The sequence below is a fragment of the Tachysurus vachellii genome, chromosome 19 (genome assembly GCF_030014155.1).
Source record: "Tachysurus vachellii isolate PV-2020 chromosome 19, HZAU_Pvac_v1, whole genome shotgun sequence".
In the NCBI taxonomy this organism is placed as follows: domain Eukaryota; kingdom Metazoa; phylum Chordata; class Actinopteri; order Siluriformes; family Bagridae; genus Tachysurus; species Tachysurus vachellii.
Window position 1 is genome coordinate 2,763,143 of NC_083478.1, and position 21,858 is coordinate 2,785,000.

A 21,858-nucleotide genomic window follows, 5' to 3' on the forward strand; every position below is an offset into this window, starting at 1 on the left:
GTAGAAAGAAAAAGGAAAAACAAAGAGAGAGAGAAAGAACAATAGAAAGAAAGAAATGCAGCATCTTAACTACCACTGCAACAAAAGTTTGACAATCAAACAGGGACATCATACAATTAGCATCATGCTAATTCAACACTGCGTTCATATCACATTGTAGAGTTCGACAGAAAGAAAGAAAGAAAGAAAGAAAGAAAGAAAGAAAGAAAGAAAGAAAGAAAGAAAAAATGCCTGACTATTTTGACCCAAATGGTCTGTTCTGTGTCTTTTTATTCACTAGACAACAGCGGAGGTTGTAGTTTGTAGCTTATATTAGCTAGTTCTGTGTTTATGCTCCTGATCTTAAATATTATCTACCTCAAGAATTTTACTCCAATATTCTGTTTTCTTCAATACAAAAATGTGTCCGAATTAGCATGATGCTACTCGTTTCTTTAAGTCCTAAGACATTTTTAGCTGAAATATTCTTTCACAGTGTATTAGCTTTGTATTACAAAAACTAGCATACTTTTAAGCTAGTAGCCACAGTTAGCATAACATTCACCTAGCACAAAGTGTCTCCTATTATTGTTTTATGATATTAGAAAATATTTAAATGTGGAGTTCATTCCAGATTTACCTGGTTGTCAACATTAAAAAAAAAAAAAAAATATATATATATATATATATATATATATATATATATATATATATATATATATATATATATATGTATATACTGTTAGTCTGTTATATTCTGTATATATATACTGTTAGTCAAAAATACACTATGACAAAGTAAGTGGTCACAATTAGCATAATAGTATTTGTATAATTTTTGCTTTAGCAGCATTAGCATTAACACTTTAAAATGAACTAGGCTAATATAATTAAAGTAAAGCTAGCATAATACTGAGCTAGCATAATTTCCTTATATACTCTTTCCTGTAGCATGTTAACATGTTTTGTTTTTTTCCTAAAACTCGGTACGAAGTAATTCTTAGCATTTCCTTTTCATTGACCGTATATTCAATAAGAAAAAGAAACTAATATTTATTAGATTGTTCATATTAATATAATAATAATAATAATAATAATAATAATAATAATAATAATAATAATAATAATAACTTTTATATTTAATAAAGTTATTTTATTAATTTGTATTGATAACTGAAATATTATTTTGAAGGAGCACTGTCTAAACATGCAACATGAAAAAATAACAGAAAGCTGTTAAATAACAGAAGCAATTAATTTTATTAGCAAAATGCTAATTGTTTGTTAGCTATTTGGGGAAACCTGACTGCTGGTAACTTTGTGTTTGATTAGGCTCATTGTTGCCGGTAAAATCTATAATTTATTGATACAAATTTCATTTAGCATAACATGGTTTTAGTATAAGTGATTCTGAGGTAAAATATTTCATCGTGCTAGTTAGCAAGGTTATTATGAATGATTAACATTCAAAAGAATCTTAAAGTTAAAAATGTTACAAGGAAAAAAAATCTTTGATGTACAGTGAATAGGGTGTGTTTTATATCTACAGTGATGGATGGATGGATGGATTGATGGAGGAGTGCCAAATTTTATTTCTGTGCTTCTGATTTTGGACAGAAATTCAGTTCAGTATTGCGCTTCTCAAGACCCTCAAGCAGCTCCTTAGCAAACAGGGGCACCACCTACACACACACATAGACACACACACACGCACAGAATATTATGATATGGACTGATGGATTGAGAAAGAAGGCAGAAACAGATGAGTTGGGAAGATGATGTAGACATAACAATAACAAAGATGGACAGAACATGAAGAAAGAGAGAGAATTGATAAGTAAAGGGGGAAAAACAGAGAAAAGGAGGATGGACACAGAAAGAAACAAGACATCAAGTCAACAAGACATCAGTGTGTTAGTTCAGTTGGTCTCTGTGCTGTGGCTCCCCCTACTGCTCATCTTATTTAATTGCACACACTTACACAGAGCTACTGCTACACACACGCACGCACACAGACACACACACACACACACACACACACACACACACACACACACACACACACACAGAGTAATACATGTGCACACACATTTTCACACCTTGTTATAAACCTACACACACACAGAAATACATGTGTACACACACTGAGAAGCTATTAGACACACACACACACACACACACAGAGAGAGAGAGAGAGAGAAAGCCCACCTGTGCTGTAATGAGTTTTTTGCTCTTTGGTTGGTTATTGTCAGGAAACTCCTCTCCAAAGCACAGGCCGATCTCATAGCGTGGTCTCGGACCCCCAGCCTGCAGATGCTGATGTAACTCTACACAACAGTCACACACACATACAAAACACACACAGTCAGAAAAAATATTATGAAAGAAAGGAGAGAAAAGAGAAGAATGATGTACAGATGAAGAAGTGAGAGAACTCTCAGTGAGAAGGAGAGTTGAGCAAAAGTGCTGCTATTTATTCATCTAGTTCAGTAATAGTTTTTATTTTAAGAGATTTCATCATCCTCTTCTCTTTCCCGACACCACACACTGCTCTGGCAACATTTATGGCATTTATGTCCTGAAATTGATAGGGCCTTGATCAGGGGCCCAGCAATGGCCTTTCTGGCCCTTGGATTTGAACTCACAACCTTAACCACTGAGCTACCACATCCAATTTCTGGCAATACATTTCTTTTGAGTTTGAGAGAGAGAGAGAGAGAGAGAGAGGCAGACAAGAGCTGCTCCTAGAAAGAGAGAGAGCAAGGCAGAATCAGTCTGACACACAGCTGTATTTCAGAAAGAAAGAAAGAAAGAAAGAAAGAAAGAAAGAAAGAAAGAAAGAAAGAAAGAAAGAAAGAAAGAAAGAAAGAAATAACTGATTTCAGTGAGAGACAGACAGTCAGACAGACAGACAGTCAGATAGACAGAAGGAGCTGCTTTCAGAGATAGACAGAGAGAAACAGATAGGCAAACAGCTGCTTTCAGAGAGATAGAGAGACAGACAGACAGACAGACAGACAGACAGACAGCTGCTTTCAGAGCGATAGAGAGACATACAGACAGACCGACAGCTGCTTTCAGAGAGATAGAGAGACATACAGACAGACAGACAGCTGCTTTCGGAGAGATAGAGAGACATACAGACAGACAGACAGACAGACAGACAGACAGCTGCTTTCAGAGAGATAGAGAGACATACAGACAGACAGCTGCTTTCAGAGAGATAGAGAGACATACAGACAGACAGACAGCTGCTTTCAGAGAGATAGACATACAGACAGACAGACAGCTGCTTTCAGAGAGATAGAGAGACAGACAGACAGACAGACAGCTGCTTTCAGAGAGATAGAGAGACAGACAGACAGACAGACAGACAGCTGCTTTCAGAGAGATAGCGAGACAGACAGACAGACAGACAGACAGACACAGACAGACATACAGACAGCTGCTTTCAGACAGACAGACAGACAGATAGCTGCTTTCAGTAAGACATACAGACAGACAGACAGCTGCTTTCAGAGAGATAGAGAGATAGACAGATAGCTGCTGTCTCTCGTCCTCACCCTTCAGGAAGATGCTGATATCGAGCAGTTTGCACGTCTTCTCTCTCTCCAGTTTGTTGGGTTGGTGTGTGTGTTGGGCGAGCGGTCCATCCCAGAACACTCGTCCTTGACAGAAGCGTTTGATGAAGACTCCATCAGGGGCGACCCACACTAACACTCCTTTCTCCAGGTGAGGCAGAAGGCGGCTCATGGCCTCAGAGATGCTTGGTGGCAGTGACAGAGTGTCCAGTTGAGGGAAGGACAGCGTGTGAGCTCCACACGGCCCGTAGATCCGCTCGTTCCCAACCGGCGCCGAACCCTGCAGAATAAAACATCCTTCTGGTGACGAGGTGATCAGTTCCTGAACCAGCTTGCCATGATAGAACACACACACAAGTAGTCGGAAGTCTGAAAAACACACACACACATACACACTAGCGTTTTTTTTTTACTAAGCTAGTTATTAAGATAAAGTGTAAAAATGTGTGCAAACACTTGGGTGCTAATTACAGAACAAAAAACAATGATGTAGAGAAGTTTTTTTTTTTTTACAGCTGCATGTGCTGAAGTGTTTTATCCTGTTATGTCAAGTATGTAAATAAAGACATGTCTCAGGACCTTGTGTGTGTGTGTGTGTGTGTGTGTGTGTGAGAGAGAGAGAGAGAGAGAGAGAGAGAGAGAGAGAGAGAGAGAGAGAGAGAGAGAGAGACTAAATGAAATATGTGTTTACCTGAAATGGGCCATGTAGTTAGCTGAGTGACAGAAACATTCACAGGTCTGTCATAACTGCAAACATTGTTATTGCTGTAGAAATCCAACCTGGTCTCTGCTTTTCTCTCTACACACACACACACAGACACACACACACACATGACTTCAACTATCATAAGATTATAACAGGATAAAACTGGTTGACTGAATATGAGGTTAGGTTCAGAATTGAAAGAGAGAATTTTTATTTTTTTTGTTTCAAAGACAATTAGAGACATTTATTTCTGCTCTGTCACTTTAAATGCCATTTTATTATAATTAGGATTAATGTAGTAACGCTTAGAAGATTCTGATTGGCCAGTTGTCATAATTCAGATTTTATGAAAGTGCATCTGTGGTTATAAAAATGTCTATCTATAGATAGCAGGCTGTTTTTTCCTTGTTACCATGGGAACAAGTTCCCATAATATCAAGTCCAGTTCCTCCTTCAGCAGTTTCCAAACAACTGAAGACACCATAAACAACCAAAAGGTTCAACTGAAAGCCAAGACCACAACCAAGGAACTGCTGAAGGAGCCGGAAACGTCAGGTACCAAAGTATTGAACATACGTTCATCATAAAGAGGAAACCTACATTCCCATGGTCTGGAAATGAAGGAATTCTCTGGAGGAATAATCCCTGTATTTACCATCAGTGTAAAAAAGCAAGATTGAAGTTAACAGCCAATCATCAGCCTTTTAGAAGAGTCTTTTCTGGTTAGATGAAACAAAATCTAAACTGTTTGTCCATAATGAGCAAAGTGATGTCCTACATCCTAAATGTGAAGCATGGGGGTGGTAGCATTGTGTTTTACTAGAACTTCAGGAAATCTACACCGCAAGAGTGTGTGTGTGTGTGTGCTTTTTTGTAGGTGTTTGTGTGTGTGTGTGTGTGTGTGTGTGTGTGTTTGTGTGTGAGTTTGTGTGTGTGTAGGTGTGTGTGTGCATGTGTGTGTTTGTGTGTGTGTGTGTGTGTGTGTGTGTGTGTGTGTGTGTGTGTGTGTGTGTGTGGGCGTTTGTGTTTGCACGTGCGTATGTGTGTTTGTGTGTCTGTGTGTGCTTTTTTTGTAGGTGTTTGTGTGTGTGTTTGTGTGTGTGTGTTTGTGTGTGTGTGAGTTTGTGTGTGTGTGTAGGTGTTTGTGTGCATGTGTGTGTTTTTGTGTGTGTGTGTGTGGGCGTTTGTGTTTGCACATGCGTGTGTGTGTTTGTGTGTGTATGTGTGTGTGTTTGTGTGTGTTTGTGTTCGTGTGTGTGTTTGTGTATGTATGTGTGTGTGTTTGTGTGTGTGTGTGTGTGTGTGTGTGTGTGTGTGTGTGTGTGTGTGAGTTCTACTAACCGCCTGATACCCTGATGTTATTTGAGTTGTCGTGTAACACAACCTAAAAATAGAAACATCACACGGTTAGAATTTTTTTGTTTTATTTTTCATCACGTCACTTCTGCATCATCCTTCACTAATAAAAGTCTAAAACACGAGCTGATTATCTGAGGATGTAGACGACACGTCATCTGACCTAAATCTTTTTTTTTTATTATTCTTTTCTTTGCCATTTGAGGTAAACTTTAATCGCAGCCGTGACTCATGACGAGACACGTGAAGCCTCGGCTCATGTAATCAGGCTTGTGTACATCACAGGCCTGCGTTTTAAAGGACCACTGAATATATTTTATTTACAGTTTTACATTTACAGCATTTGGCAGACTTTATATATTTGTAGATTTTTTATAATTACAAATAACTGATGCAGACCTGAGTGATGCTGCCAAAATATACAATTATTACATTAACTAATGTAGTCAACTCAACTCAGTCTCAGCCCCAAAAACAGTGCTTTATTAATGAAAGTATGCAAGAAGACATGATTAACTGTCTTATTTTTTTTTTAATTAAAAATGTGTATATAAAAGTATAGTAGTTATAATGATTTATAATCACTCTCTCTAGTGTCACACAAATGAGGATGAGGTTATGTTTGGAGTCTGGTTCCTCTCATGGTTTCTTCCTCATACCATCTCAAGGAGTTAAACCTCTCTACAGTCACCTCAGGCTTGATCATTAGGGACAAATGCAAATAAAGCTACATAAAAAAAAATTGTTCTGTAAAGCTGCTTTAAGACAATGTTCATTATTAAAAGCATTGCAGAAATAATAATAATAATAATAATAATTATTATTATTATTATTATTATTATTATTATTATTATTATTATTATTAAACTAATTTTATTAAATATAAATTAAGCAAAAAATTCTGAAATAAATGTTTATATATATAAATATCACAGCAAGGAGGATTAGCTAAACCCGAATGCTAATTTTTTTGTTGTTGTTGTTCTCCGGTACTCATAATAAACCTCATTAAAAAGAGTGAGAAGTTTTCATCATCACTGAGCAGGAGGCTTTACACTGAGCACTGAAAGAAACTGCAGTAAAGGACAAAGTGTAAAGCTGTAAACAGTTGAAACTGTAATGTTTACAGTTTATTTCTCAGTTCATTTATCCTGGCAGACAGTGTACACAGGTTCATCCACTAGATGGCAGTAAAACACTTTAGTTCTTATAGTTTCATTTTCACATGCAGGAAGTTTTGCTATTGTGTAAATTAAACATGCAGAATGGGGATTTCCTGTGTGTGTGTGTGTGTGTGTGTGTGTGTGTGTGTGTGTGTGTGTGTGTGTGTGTGTGTGTGTGTGTGTGTGTGTGTTTGCTTTACCTGACCATGAATATCAGTGGATACTCTGCTCTTTATTGAACTTGCAGCAGATTCTAAAAAACAAAGCGATTCATAATGAGAGATGGCAGAGTAATAGTAAGAGAAAGTAACAATGAGAGAGAGACTCACAGACAGAGTGAGAAAGTTTCATGATGAGAGAAAGGCAGGAAGAGAGACTAACGGTGACATGGAGAGAGACTCATAATGATAAAGGGGAAGGTAGTGATAGAGAGACAGGGGGAGAGAATTGTAATGATAGAGAGACAGGGGGAGAGAATTGTAATGATAGAGAGACAGGGAGAAAGGCACAATGATAGAGAGACAGGGAGAGAGAATTGTAATGATAGAGAGACAGGGAGAGAGAATTGTAATGATAGAGAGACAGGGAGAGAGAATTGTAATGATAGAGAGACAGGGAGAAAGGCACAATGATAGAGAGACAGGGAGAGAGAATTGTAATGATAGAGAGACAGGGAGAGAGAATTGTAATGATAGAGAGACAGGGAGAAAGGCACAATGATAGAGAGACAGGGAGAGAGAATTGTAATGATAGAGAGACGGAGAAAGGCACAATGATAGAGAGACAGGGAGAGAGAATTGTAATGATAGAGAGACAGGGAGAGAGAATTGTATTCTTTCATCCATTTTCTTCTCACTTCATTATTTCATCCATCTTTTTGTTCCATGGTTTGTTTCTTGTCTTTGTTTTTTTGTTCTGTAGTACTGAATGTGTGTGTGTGTGTGTGTGTGTGTGTGTGTGTGTGTGTGTGTGTGTGTGTGTGTGTGTTTACCTGTCTGTGTGTGTGTATCTTCCACTATCCTGTACACCTTGTACGGTTCAGAGATGTCCAGTTGGCTGCGTTCAGAAACTTCCTGGAACTCAGTGCTCTTGTTGAGAGCGCAGCGTAGTCGAGTCTTCCACGCTGAGGGGTCGGCTCTGTCACGGCCCTCACGGTACTTCCCCTTATACACTGCCCATGCCTAAACACACACACACACACACACACACACACACACACACACACACACACACACACACACACACACACACACACACACACACACACACACACATGCAGCCCCACACAGATGGAAAAAATATTTATGTTCACATATACACAGTTGTGCACATTCACATGAACACATACTCACACGTACAGACACACACTCACACAAACACAGATAAACACACCCATGCAATAGTGTGCCAATGCACGCATACACACAAACACACACACACTTATATGTGCAATATACATGCAGCTCCATACAAATAAATAAATTAATAAATAAATAAATATTTGTTTACATATACAATTGTGCATATTTACATAAACACAAAATTTGACACTTCATAAGATACACACACACAAACATACACACACACACACACACACACACACACATTTATATTCAAACGTGCAGACAGATGCATATAGATGAATATACTTGTTCACATAAACACACTGATGCTTACAGTCACATAAACACACACAGTCACATTCACACATGCAGACACACACACACGTGCAAATACACAGACAGTTACTGGATAATGAACTTTATCACACTTATATTTAACTCCTCGAGACTGTGGGATTTATTGATTCACCCAATAGTGCACCTTCTTATCTTGTGTTCAGTTCATTCAGCACTGTTATAGAAGTAACAACATTTAGTGTTAAGTGTTAATTCTAGTCTTTTCTTATAGTGAATCAGTATAAATGCTAACAATTTAACATTTGCCTTGAAGTTAAATTTAAACTTCATGATGAAGGTGAAGAACGATCAAGAATTAATGAAGATTCTGTATCATGACTGTGTTTGTTAAAGTGTTTAAGGTGTTAAAGTGTTAAAGTGTTAGTGTTAAAGTGTTTAAAGTGTTTAAAGTGTTTAAAGTGTTAAAGTGTTTAAGGTGTTAAAGTGTTTAAGGTGTCAAAGTGTTAAAGTGTTAGTGTTAAAGTGTTTAAAGTGTTTAAAGTGTTAAAGTGTTTAAGGTGTTAAAGTGTTAAAGTGTTAGTGTTAAAGTGTTTAAAGTGTTTAAAGTGTTAAAGTGTTTAAGGTGTTAAAGTGTTTAAGGTGTCAAAGTGTTAAAGTGTTAGTGTTAAAGTGTTTAAAGTGTTTAAAGTGTTTAAAGTGTTAAAGTGTTTAAGGTGTTAAAGTGTTAAAGTGTTAGTGTTAAAGTGTTTAAAGTGTTTAAAGTGTTTAAAGTGTTAAAGTGTTTAAGGTGTTAAAGTGTTTAAGGTGTCAAAGTGTTAAAGTGTTAAAGTGTTAGTGTTAAAGTGTTTAAAGTGTTAGTGTTGAAGTGCTTAAAATGTTAAGGTGTTAAAGTGTTAGTGTTTAAAGTGTTTAAGGTGTTTAAAGTGTTAAAGTGTTTAAGGTGTCAAAGTGTTAAAGTGTTAGTGTTAAAGTGTTTAAAGTGTTAAAGTGTTTAAGGTGTCAAAGTGTTAAAGTGTTAGTGTTAAAGTGTTTAAAGTGTTAAAGTGTTTAAGGTGTTAAAGTGTTAAAGTGTTAAAGTGTTAGTGTTAAAGTGTTTAAAGTGTTAGTGTTGAAGTGCTTAAAATGTTAAGGTGTTAAAGTGTTAGTGTTTAAAGTGTTTAAGGTGTTTAAAGTGTTAATGTGTTTAAGGTGTTAAAGTGTTAAAGTGTTAAAGTGTTAGTGTTAAAGTGTTAGTGTTAAAGTGTTAAAGTGTTAAAGTGTTAGTGTTAAAGTGTTTAAGGTGTTAAAGTGTTTAAGGTGTCAAAGTGTTAAAGTGTTAGTGTTAAAGTGTTTAAAGTGTTAGAGTGTTTAAGGTGTTAAAGTGTTAAAGTGTTAGTGTTTAAAGTGTTTAAGGTGTTTAAAGTGTTAAAGTGTTTAAAGTGTTTAAAGTGTTAAAGTGTTAAAGTGTTTAAGGTGTCAAAGTGTTAAAGTGTTAGTGTTAAAGTGTTTAAAGTGTTAAAGTGTTTAAGGTGTTAAAGTGTTTAAAGTGTTAGTGTTGAAGTGCTTAAAATGTTAAGGTGTTAAAGTGTTAGTGTTTAAAGTGTTTAAGGTGTTTAAAGTGTTAAAGTGTTTAAGGTGTTAAAGTGTTAAAGTGTTAGTGTTAAAGTGTTTAAAGTGTTTAAAGTGTTAAAGTGTTTAAGGTGTTAAAGTGTTTAAGGTGTCAAAGTGTTAAAGTGTTAGTGTTAAAGTGTTAGTGTTGAAGTGCTTAAAATGTTAAGGTGTTAAAGTGTTAGTGTTTAAAGTGTTTAGTGTTAGTGTTAAAGTGTTTAAGGTGTTTAAAGTGTTAAAGTGTTTAAGGTGTTAAAGTGTTAAAGTGTTAAAGTGTTAGTGTTAAAGTGTTTAAAGTGTTTAAAGTGTTAGTGTTAAAGTGTTTAAAGTGTTTAAAGTGTTTAAAGTGTTTAAAGTGTTAGTGTTGAAGTGCTTAAAATGTTAGGGTGTTAAAGTGATAGTTTTAAAGTGTTTGAAGTGTTTAAAGTGTTTAGTGTTAGTGTTAAAGTGTTTAAAGTTAGTGTTAAAGTGTTTAGAGTGTTAGTGTTAGTGTTAAAGTGTTAGTGTTAAAGTGTTAGTGTTAAAGTGTTTAGAGTGTTAGTGTTAAAGTGTTAAAGTGTTTAAAGTGTTTAAAGTGTTTAGTGTTAGTGTTAAAGTGTTTAAAGTGTTTAGTGTTAGTGTTAAAGTGTTTAGAGTGTTAGTGTTAGTGTTAAAGTGTTAGTGTTAAAGTGTTAGTGTTAAAGTGTTTAGAGTGTTAGTGTTAAAGTGTTAAAGTGTTTAAAGTGTTTAAAGTGTTTAAAGTGTTTAGTGTTAGTGTTAGTGTTAGTGTTAAAGTGTTTAAAGTGTTTAATGTTAGTGTTAAAGTGTTTAGAGTGTTAGTGTTACAGTGTTAGTGTTAAAGTGCTTAGAGTGTTAGTGTTAAAGTGTTTAAGGTGTTTAAAGTGTTAAAGTGTTTAAGGTGTTAAAGTGTTAAATTGTTAAAGTGTTAGTGTTAAAGTGTTTAAAGTGTTTAAAGTGTTTAAAGTGTTTAAAGTGTTAAAGGTGTTAAAGTGTTAGTGTTAAAGTGTTTAAAGTGTTTAAAGTGTTTAAAGTGTTTAAAATGTTAGTGTTGAAGTGCTTAAAATGTTAGGGTGTTAAAGTGATAGTTTTAAAGTGTTTAAAGTGTTTAAAGTGTTTAAAGTGTTTAGTGTTAGTTTTAAAGTGTTTAAAGTGTTTAAAGTGTTTAAAGTGTTAAGGTGTTAGTGTTAGCATTAAAGTGTTGAAGTGTTTAAAGTGTTTAGTGTTAGTGTTAGTGTTAAAGTGTTTAGTGTTAGTGTTAAAGTGTTTAGAGTGTTAGTGTTAAAGTGTTAGTGTTAAAGTGCTTAGAGTGTTAGTGTTAAAGTGTTAAAGTGTTTAGAGTGTTAGTGTTAGTGTTAAAGTGTTAGTGTTAAAGTGTTTAGAGTGTTAGTGTTAGTGTTAAAGTGTTTAGAGTGTTAAAGTGTTTAAAGTTTTAAAGTGTTTAAAGTGTTTAAAGTGTTTAAAGTGTTAAAGTGTTAGTGTTAGCATTAAAGTGTTAAAGTGTTAGTGTTAGCATTAAAGTGTTAGTGTTAGCATTAAAGTGTTAAAGTACAGTTTCACTTATTTTATTTTTCTTTGATCGTTTATTTAATGGTTAAATCATGGAGGTGTTCATTAAAAAGTTAAACCTAACACTGTCTGTGTGTTGGTTTTATATTCTAACAACAACATGACGGATATTTAGAAGAGTTACTCAACAATATAAAGCTAATTACAGTTTATTAGAATCTAATGAGTTCATTAATCCAAAAATAATGTTAATTAGGTTGAGAATGAATTGACGAATCTGGAGAGTAATTTAGCAGGAAAGTGTTAATGCACTTCTGTAATGTAAATAATTCTACACTATGTTCATTCCGACTGTTGCTGAGCTTCAGATGATCAGTGAGACCTTGAAGAGCGCAGCGTCTTCGTTCTGCCTGTAGTCCTGTTTAGCTGCGTGTTTCCAGGGGATTTTAAAGCACGTTTTCTCCTCGTTCTCCCAGCTCAGTCCTGCGTACTTCCCACTGTCGATCTGTGCGATCAGCCATTCTCTCAGACGCATCGGACTCTCCTTCTGCTCCATCTGTAGGGAGATCAGACAGCCACATTAACACCATCCTCAACACATCTGTAACGCGCAGCCTGAGAAAGAGCTGGAAAACAAGCTGTCACGTGACCACAGGCTCAACGCTTTCACACACTTTACTTTTTTACTCTTTTGCTTATTTTTTGAAAGATTAAATGAGTAAAATGAGTTAAAAATAAAAGGCAGAAAGTCTTACGGGAGAACTTACGGTTTGTCTGAAGAGTCTGAAGAGTGCGTGTTCAAGTGGGCACTTAAAACTGTGGGCTGCAATTCAGACTCAAAGTGAAAGAGAAAGCAAGACAGGAAATACTTTCGCTTTCCTCTCTGATGACACACACACACACACACACACAGAAACAGAGAGAAACACAGAGAGGGGAGAGAGAGACAGACAGACAGACAGAAAGAGAAAGAGACCGAGGGAGAGAGTGTGAAACACACACACAGAGAGAGAGAGAGAGAGAGAGAGAGAGAGAGAGAGAGAGAGAGAGAGAGAGTGAAACAGAGAGAGAGACAGAGAGAGAGAGAGAGAGAGAGAGACACAGAGAGAAAGAGAGAGAGAGTGTGAAACAGAGAGAGAGTGTGAAACAGAGAGAGAGAGAAAGAGACAGAGAGAGAGAGTGTGAAACAGAGAGAGAGAGAGAGAGAGAGAGAGAGAGAGAGATGTGGATTAAGAGTTAATGATGTGGATGAATTAAAGTGTGATTATGTAATAAAATTACAAAATAATCTTTATTCCATATTTCTCCAAATATAAAATTTCTTACTTAGTTATTTCTCAGAGATCTTTTAATAATCCACGTTTGAATAATTTTTGATGATTTTGTCCATGTTTTAATGATCATTAAAAATATATATTAGGCTATTAGGAGTATGACTAATGACCCAGTCACTGACTTTTATTATTATTATTATTATTATTATTATTATTATTATTATTATTACTGGAATTAATTTATGGCTTTCACAACAGCGAGAGTGAAAACTTACGTAAAGGTTTTTTATTTCGAAATAATTTCCCTCTCTGACTTCAATACTACTGGGTTGTGTGTCGTGTAGATTTAAAAATTCAGGTTGTATCATTAAAAATGTAGAACAAAAGAGTTCAAGGGGGTGAATACTTATGCACTCACTTATGTATTGTCTATTATTTTTTTTTATGTTTTTAAATTAAATTTAAAATTCAACACAATTGTTTATTATTATTATTATTATTATTATTATTATTATTAGCATTTTTTTAAATGCAATATAAAATTCCTTATTTATATTTAAATATTTATTTGTTAATATCGTTACTGTTTTGTTCAAATTATTTAGCCTAAATGTGAGAGCAGAAAACTGATTTACAGTCTGAACAAATGTTCATTATGAATCTGATGACTGGAGAAGAGAGAAATGAAACTTATCTTTCTTGTTGGATTGAAAGCTTGGGTTTCTTTTAATGCCATCAGACAACATTCATGTCAATGTTTAATCCACTGAAGAGAGGTGAAGAGGTGATAGACTTTAGTACCCATCTTTGTTTTTCTTTCTTTCTTTTTTTCTAACTTCCTAATTAATTAACTAGGGGGGGGGCACGGTGGCTTAGTGGTTAGCATGTTCGCCTCACACCTCCAGGGTTGGGGGTTCGATTCCCGCCTCCACCTTGTGTGTGTGGAGTTTGCATGTTCTCCCCGTGCCTCGGGGGTTTCCTCCGGGTACTCCGGTTTCCTCCCCCGTTCCAAAGACATGCATTGTAGGTTGATTGGCATTTCTGGAAAATTGTCCGTAGTGTGTGATTGCGTGAGTGAATGAGAGTGTGTGTGTGTGTGTGCCCTGTGATGGGTTGGCACTCCGTCCATGGTGTATCCTGCCTTGATGCCCAATGACACCTGAGATAGGCACAGGCTCCCTGTGACCCGAGGTAGTTCGGATAAGCGGTAGAAAATGAATGAATGAATGAATGAATTTATTTATTTATTTATTTATTTATTTATTTATTTATTTATTTAAATGTAGCTATTTTTTGTTTTGTTTTTGTTGTCTTGTTTCTTTCGTTCACTATTTGTTTATACATTTGTTTGTTTGTTTGTTCATATTAATTTTTTTCTGTCTTTTGTTCTTTATTTATTTGTTTGCTTGTCTTTTTGTTTAGACTTCTTTCTGTCTGTCTCTATGTCTGTCTGTCTGTCTGTCTGTCTGTCTTTCTTTCTTTCTGTTTCTTTCTTTCTGTTCCTTCCTGTCAATGTTTAATCAAATAAAGAGGAAGAGAAGGAGGGTTTCTCCACTCTTCACCCCTGACTCATACTGATGATTAGCTCAATCTTATATAAAAAAAAACCTGTATTTTCTATGTGTGTGTGGGGGGGGGGGGACACTTCATTCCCATGACGTATAAAGTATCACACTTAGTAAAAAGGTGCTGTTAAATAACCGAAAATGAGTAAAATGAACCTTCCTGCAAAGAAATGATATAAACAGCTAGCATGTTTTTTTTAAATGTGAGAGTAAATTTTAAAATAAAATTGTGTAAACTGTAGTTACAGCATTAGAGAGAAAATAAAAATATGCTAAAATTATTGTTATTATTAATAATCATAACAATAATAATAATAATAATAATAATAATAATAATAATAATAATAATAATAATAATAGTAATAATAAAACTAATTTTATGGGTTTTTTTATCATCTAATGTACTCTTTCATTCTTTATTTGTTTTCTTGCCTCTGTGTTTAAATTTCAGAGGTTTAAAACAGCCAATGAGGATTTACATGCCTCCATTTTTTCCTTATTATAAGCCGTATTAAAGCCGTCATGCTGAAAATATCCAGTCAAAGTTATTTACAGTGCAAATATGAAAATAAGAAGCAGGTTGCTCAGGGTTTAGGGAATGTAAAGTGTGAAATGTCAGATTGTGAAGATAGTGAGGATTAATTATTAACTCTGGGTGAAGTGTGACACAGAATAATGTTTGCTCACTCACAGTGTACAAGGGAAATATTTCGTGTGTAAAAAAAAAAGAAGTTAAAGGTGGGGTCTCCGTTGTTTAGAAATGCTTCAGAAAACTGCGTTGGGCGGCCAAACAAAACAAAAACAAAACTAACGTGTAGCCAGTGAGTAGAAATGGGCGTGTCTTGTCAATATGGGCGGAGAGAGTGTTCAGTGCGCATGTGTGACATTAGCAGAAAGCGGTATTAACATTGACATGGAGGATAAAAACAAAGAAAGAAAGTGAAGAAAGGCTTACGATAAGGTAAGAAGTAGGACGTGTTAATATAGGATCAGCTTTCCAGCGCTGGAGAGAACTGAACGTCTTCCGCGTGAAACGGAGCTAAAACTTTCACGGTACAACACACAGTACTACAAAAACACATTTGTATTACCATAGTGTTACTCATTGTGTTCATTTATTGATAAAAATATCCAGTCGGTCAGCTGCCCCAACAGGTTCCGCCGTAATACTCGTCTGGGTTATACTTGGGTTATACTTGTCTGGTGTATGTGTGGGGTGGAGCTATCAAAACAGGGGTGGGACCCATTTGGTTTAGGGGCGTGTTTGTTTCGGTGATTTCAAATGTCAACATTGATTTTCAAACAGTGGAATTGTTGGTTTTGGTGTGGTTTCACCAGCAGATGGCGCTGTTTTACAGTGTTTAAACTGCCAGAAATAACTTTTCTGATTCTGAACAAATATGGTCAGTTTGAATGTCAGAGAAACGTCTTGACTCCAAGTCTCCAGTCATTAGATAGTTTGTTGTTTTTGTACCGGTTTATTGAACATAGTGGAGTGTAAACCAGTTTATGAACATACTGGTGTGGACTGTACTGGTCTACCTGAGTCAGTCTGAAGCTGGTCGTCATCACACACAGCAGTCTTTTCCTCTCTCTTTTGTTTTCTCTGCACTCCACTGTTGCTACATTTCTTTATATATTCTTTTCCTTCCTGTATTCATTTATTTATATAACTTTAGATATTAAATTTGTTTGTTTATATTGTCTTTACTTCTTTATTTCATTTTTTATGTATACATTTGTTTGTTTGTTTGTTTGTTTGTTACTATTTATTTGTTTTTGTTTTTGCTCTTTTGTTTGTTTTCCTTACTTGTTTTCTGTCTTTTGTTCTGTTTGTTTGTTTGTTTGTTTGTTTAGACTCCTGTTTGTCCTGTCTTGACTCTTGACTTTTTTCAGTTTGTTGAAATTTTTTTCTTTCTTTCTTTCTTTCTTTCTTTCTTTCTTTCTTTCTTTCTTTCTTTCTTTTATTTATTTATTTATTTATTTATTTATTTAATTTCATCCATCTTTCTTTCTTTCTTTCTTTCTTTCTTTCTTTCTTTCTTTCTTTCTTTCATTTATTTATTTATTTATTTATTTATTTATTTATTTAATCTTTCTTTCTTTCTTTCTTTCTTTTTTTTCTTTCTGTTTATTATGGTGTGCTTGGTCTGGATCCCTGTGTCAGTCATGTTATCCATGTTCTCTCTCTCTCTCTCTCTCTCTCTCTCTCTCTCTCTCTCTCTCTCTCTCTCTCTCTATCTCTCTCTCTTTCTCTCTTTGTTTTTTGTAGCGCTCTTATTTTTCACATTTTCCAGTCATCACGCAGATGTCTTCCTGTCTAACGGGTCGATGTCTGGATGCCCGTCTGTGTTGTCGGTCTCTAAATGTCAGGAGTTTGCTAATGAAAGCCATTAAGAGATAGTGAGGGATAAGAGTCATGCTGATTGGTTTAATAATAATAAATGTCTCACGTGTTGATTTAATAAGTGTGGATAACGGCCCAGTCCATCACTGACTGATCAGTAACTTTCATCTCTGCTGCTGTAATGAGATAAACAGCAGGTGGTTTAGGAGGAAACCTGATGGAATAAATATGAAGATTCATCATGAGCTGTTCAAAAGAAGTTGAACTTGTACACATCCAGAATCAGATCTTTGACCCGAAACACACAAACATCGTTTGAAGTCACACTTCGGTCCAGTCTCTGGTGAACTGTAGCTTTTCTCATGTATGGAGTTGTGTATCTGTGAGTCATACACAGAGGACGGAGATGGAGAAAAGAGACAAATACATCACTGTGTCCCTTAGCTGATCAGAGCAGACACACAGCATCTCTCTCTCTCTCTCTCTCTCTCTCTATCTCTATCTCTCTCGTTCTTTCTTTTATGTGTTTATTCATTTTTCCATTTGTTATATGTCGTTTTTATTTCTATTTAAATCATTTTTTTATTTGTTCCTTTCTTTATGTTTTTGTTTATTTAGTCATTTTTACTTTTTCTTTCTGTTTAAATCATCTGTTTCTCTTTCCTTGAGTTTGTTGTCCTGATTATTTCTTTGTTTATTCTTTCCTTCATTTTCTTTATATTTATTTGTTTGTTTTTTGTTTATATTTACTCTTCCTATTTAAAACAGAATGCTGTTGATTTTATTTATTTATTTATTTATTTATTTATTTGTGTTAGATTGTTGCCTCACTTTATTTATTCTCTCTTTCTATTTATTAGTTTGTTTGATGTTTAGTCTTCTTTCATTGTTTCAATAATTTTTTAAAACCTTTTTTCTTGTGTTTTCTTTCCGTTATTTATTTATTTGTTTGTCTTTCTCTCTTTCTTTCTTTAGTTAGTTAGTTAGTTAGTTAGTTCTTTCTTTCTTTCTTTCTTTCTTTCTTTCTTTCAGTTTGTTTGTGTCTAACGAGTGAATGTTTCATCCTTTCTGAGTTTGAAGGCAAGTTCTCTTGCTTTCTCTCCCTCCTGCCTCATGCTGTCCTTCACTTTAATCCTTCATCCCGCTCTCCACTCACCAGTGAGAATGTGATGATTCTGACTTTATTCCCTCTGTAATTTCTCACTTTCAGCTGCTTCAGCTACCGCAGGATTTTTACCAGGAAGCGCAACAGCAGCTTTAATGCTGTCTGATGCAGCGTAGCATACAGTCTTTGCTAAATGGCTGTCTGTTGCTCATTAGTATGCGCACACACACACACACACACATACACACACACATTGCTATTGATGTTGCCAGGAGACAGAATGGCTTCCTGTACAGATTTACTCCACTCTGTGTGGACTGGTGCACTTTTACAGACTCTGGTATCAGATACACACAACAGAAACAAACAGATACACACACTCACACATACATACACACACACACATACACACAGAACATTTCTACTGTCTGCTAATAGAAATAAATTTATTTCTTTTTCTTTTTGTTTGTTTGCTTATTTAATTACTTTAGTTTTTCTTAGTTTTGTTATACAGGGAGTGCAGAATTATTAGGGAAGTTGTATTTTTGAGGATTAATTTTATTATTGAACAACCATGTTCTCAATGAACCCAAAAAACTCATTAATAGCAAAGCTGAATATTTTTGGAAGTAGTTTTAGCTATTTTAGGAGGATATCTGTGTGTGCAGGTGACTATTACTGTGCATAATTATTAGGCAACTTAACAAAAAACAAATATATACCCATTTCAATTATTTATTTTCACCAGTGAAACCAATATTACATCTCAACATTCACTAATATACATTTCTGACATTCAAAAACAAAACAAAAACAAATCAGTGACCAATATAGCCACCTTTCTTTGCAAGGACACTCAAAAGCCTGCCATCCATGGATTCTGTCAGTGTTTTGATCTGTTCACCGTCAACATTGCGTGCAGCAGCAACCACAGCCTCCCAGACACTCTTCAGAGAGGTGTACTGTTTTCCCTCCTTGTAAATCTCACATTTGATGATGGACCACAGGTTCTCTATGGGGTTCAGATCAGGTGAACAAGGAGGCCATGTCATTAGTTTTTCTTCTTTTAGACCCTTTCTTGCCAGCCACGCTGTGGAGTACTTGGACGCGTGTGATGGAGCATTGTCCTGCATGAAAATCATGTTTTTCTTGAAGGATGCAGACTTCTTCCTGTACCACTGCTTGAAGAAGGTGTCTTCCAGAAACTGGCAGTAGGACTGGGAGTTGAGCTTGACCCCATTCTCAACCCGAAAAGGCCCCACAAGCTCATCTTTGATGATACCAGCCCAAACCAGTACTCCACCTCCACCTTGCTGGCGTCTCAGTCGGACTGGAGCTCTCTGCCCTTTACCGATCCAGCCACGAGCCCATCCATCTGGCCCATCAAGACTCACTCTCATTTCATCAGTCCATAAAACCTTAGAAAAATCAGTCTTCAGATATTTCTTGGCCCAGTCTTGACGTTTCAGCTTGTGTGTCTTGTTCAGTGGTGGTCGTTTTTCAGCCTTTCTTACCTTGGCCATGTCTCTGAGTATTGCACACCTTGTGCTTTTGGGCACTCCAGTGATGTTGCAGCTCTGAAATATGGCAAAACTGGTGGCAAGTGGCATCTTGGCAGCTGCACGCTTGACTTTTCTCAGTTCATGGGCAGTTATTTTGCGCCTTGGTTTTTCCACACGCTTCTTGCGACCCTGTTGACTATTTTGAATGAAACGCTTGATTGTTCGATGATCACGCTTCAGAAGCTTGGCAATTTTAAGAGTGCTGCATCCCTCTGCAAGATATCTCACTATTTTTGACTTTTCGGAGCCTGTCAAGTCCTTCTTTTGACCCATTTTGCCAAAGGAAAGGAAGTTGCCTAATAATTATGCACACCTGATATAGGGTGTAGATGTCATTAGACCACACCCCTTCTCATTACAGAGATGCACATCACCTAATATGCTTAATTGGTTGTAGGCTTTCGAGCCTATACAGCTTGGAGTAAGACAACATGCATAAAGAGGATGATGTGGTCAAAATACTCATTTGCCTAATAATTCTGCACTCCCTGTATTTTCTGTATTTACTTCTTTCTTTTTTATTTATTTGTTTGTTTGTTTTTTGTTTGTTTGTTTCTTTCTTTATTTGATTTTTTGTTTGGTTGTTTTTTTTGTTGTTATGATGTGTGTATTTCTTTGTTTCTATTTGTTTATTTGTTTGTTTGTTATTTAATTACTTATTTAAATGTTTTTATTTTGTTATATTCTGTGTATTTCTTTTTTCTCTTTTGTTTGTTTTTGCTTACTTTCTTTTGTCTAATTCTTTTTTTCTTTCTTTCTTTCTTTCTTTCTTTCTTTCTTTCTTTCTTTCTTTCTTTCTTTCTTTGAATTCATTTATTTTTTTTGCTTACGTTTATATATTTATTTATTTACCTATTTATATATCTATCTATTTTACATTTGTATTTATTTTCATCTCTTTTTCTTTCTTAGTTTTTCTGTTGCTTCTTTCCACTCTTCATTCTTTCTGTTCCATCTTTCTGAATTTTGCAGGAGATTTAACACAAACAAAGGGTAGATGTTAGACTGTGATCAGAACTCTCCATCTCTCACTCCCTCTCTCCATCTCCATCTCTCTCTCTCCCTCTCTCCATTTCTCTCTCTCTCTCTCTCTCTCTCTCTCTCCATCTCTCTCTCCCTCTCTCTCTCTCTCTCTCTCTCTCTCTCTCTCTCTCTCTCTCTCTCTCTCTCTCTCTCTCTCTCTCTCTCTCTCTCCCTCTCTCTCTCTCTCTCTCTCTCTCTCTCTCTCTCTCTCTCTCTCTCTCTCTCTCTCTCTCTCTCCATCTCTCTCCCTCTCTCCATCTCCATCTCTCTCTCTCTCTCTCTCCATCTCCCTCTCTCTCTCTCTCTCTCTCTCCATCTCCATCTCTCTCTCTCTCTCTCTCTCTCTCTCTCTCTCTCTCCATCTCTCTCTCCCTCTCTCCATCTCCATCTCTCTCTCTATCTCTCTCTCTCTCTCTCTCTCTCTCTCTCTCTCTCTCTCTCTCTCTCTCTCTCTCTCTCTCTCTCTCTCTATCTCTCCATCCCTGTAGATGGTCAGAATCGATCGCCCTGCCCTGCTCCTCTTACATTAAGTGAATTACTCTGTTAAACGAAGAGTAAGGAGTAAGGGAGGACAAAGCAAAAGAAAAGCAGAGACAGATCCAGGCTCTCACATAATGTCATGCTGATGGAGATTGTAAATTGAATTCAGGAACATGGGATGAGGATGAGTCACAACAGGGAGAATTATCCATCAGAGAATTCAACGTGTGTGTGTGTGTGTGTGTGTGTGTGTGTGTGTGTGTGTGTGTGTGTGTGAGTGTGCATGTGTGTATGTGAGTGTGTGATTCTGTCCTTTCAATGTCCTATTTCTTTCTTTCTTTCTTTCTTTCTTTCTTTCTTTCTTTCTTTCTTTCTTTCTTTCTTTCTTTCTTTCTCTAAGCATTAGAAGTGCAGTGTCATCAAAGGAATATGGAATCAGCCACTAATGCATTTCCATTTTAGTAGTTAACACTGAGCTCTGACCCTGCACTTGTTGACTTCATCTCACACCCACAACAAAGTCACCATCACCCCCCCCACACACACACACACACAGGCACACATACACAAACACACACACACAGACACACACACAAACACACACACAAACACACAAACACGCAGAAACACACACACACACACACACGCACACAAACACCCACACACACAAACACACACACACACAAACACACACACACACACAGGCACACACACACACAGGCACAATCCCTCCATCTGTCCATCTGTCTTTATTGGACACTGTGTTAAAAATGGAGGAGGGGGGAAATGTCCAATGTCAATTATATGTCAACTGTGTCTATTACAGGATGGCTCCACCCATGTTAAGCCCCTCTCTTTATTCTCACCAATGTACACAAAGCTCCACCCCCAGAAACGAGCTCCTAGTGTTGAATAGACTCAGGATTCGTTTGAAAAATTAACTATGGCAACTGTGTCAAACTTACCATTGGAGCTCCATTCATT

At 36.2% G+C, this 21,858-nt stretch overlaps 1 protein-coding gene across 1 annotated transcript; it reads right to left on the reverse strand.

Moving 5' to 3' along the window:
- Positions 1-713: 713 nt before the first annotated feature.
- irf10 (interferon regulatory factor 10) lies at positions 714-12,424 on the reverse strand. The gene is made up of 9 exons (XM_060894406.1): positions 12,286-12,424; positions 11,901-12,074; positions 7,777-7,966; positions 6,986-7,038; positions 5,608-5,650; positions 4,252-4,359; positions 3,543-3,929; positions 2,188-2,306; positions 714-1,661 (listed from the first exon to the last, which is right to left on the reverse strand). Exons 2-9 carry the CDS (start codon positions 12,072-12,074, stop codon positions 1,569-1,571), a joined length of 1,167 nt encoding a protein of 388 aa, XP_060750389.1. The 5' UTR covers positions 12,286-12,424; the 3' UTR covers positions 714-1,568.
- Between the last annotated feature and the right edge of the window lie 9,434 nt (positions 12,425-21,858).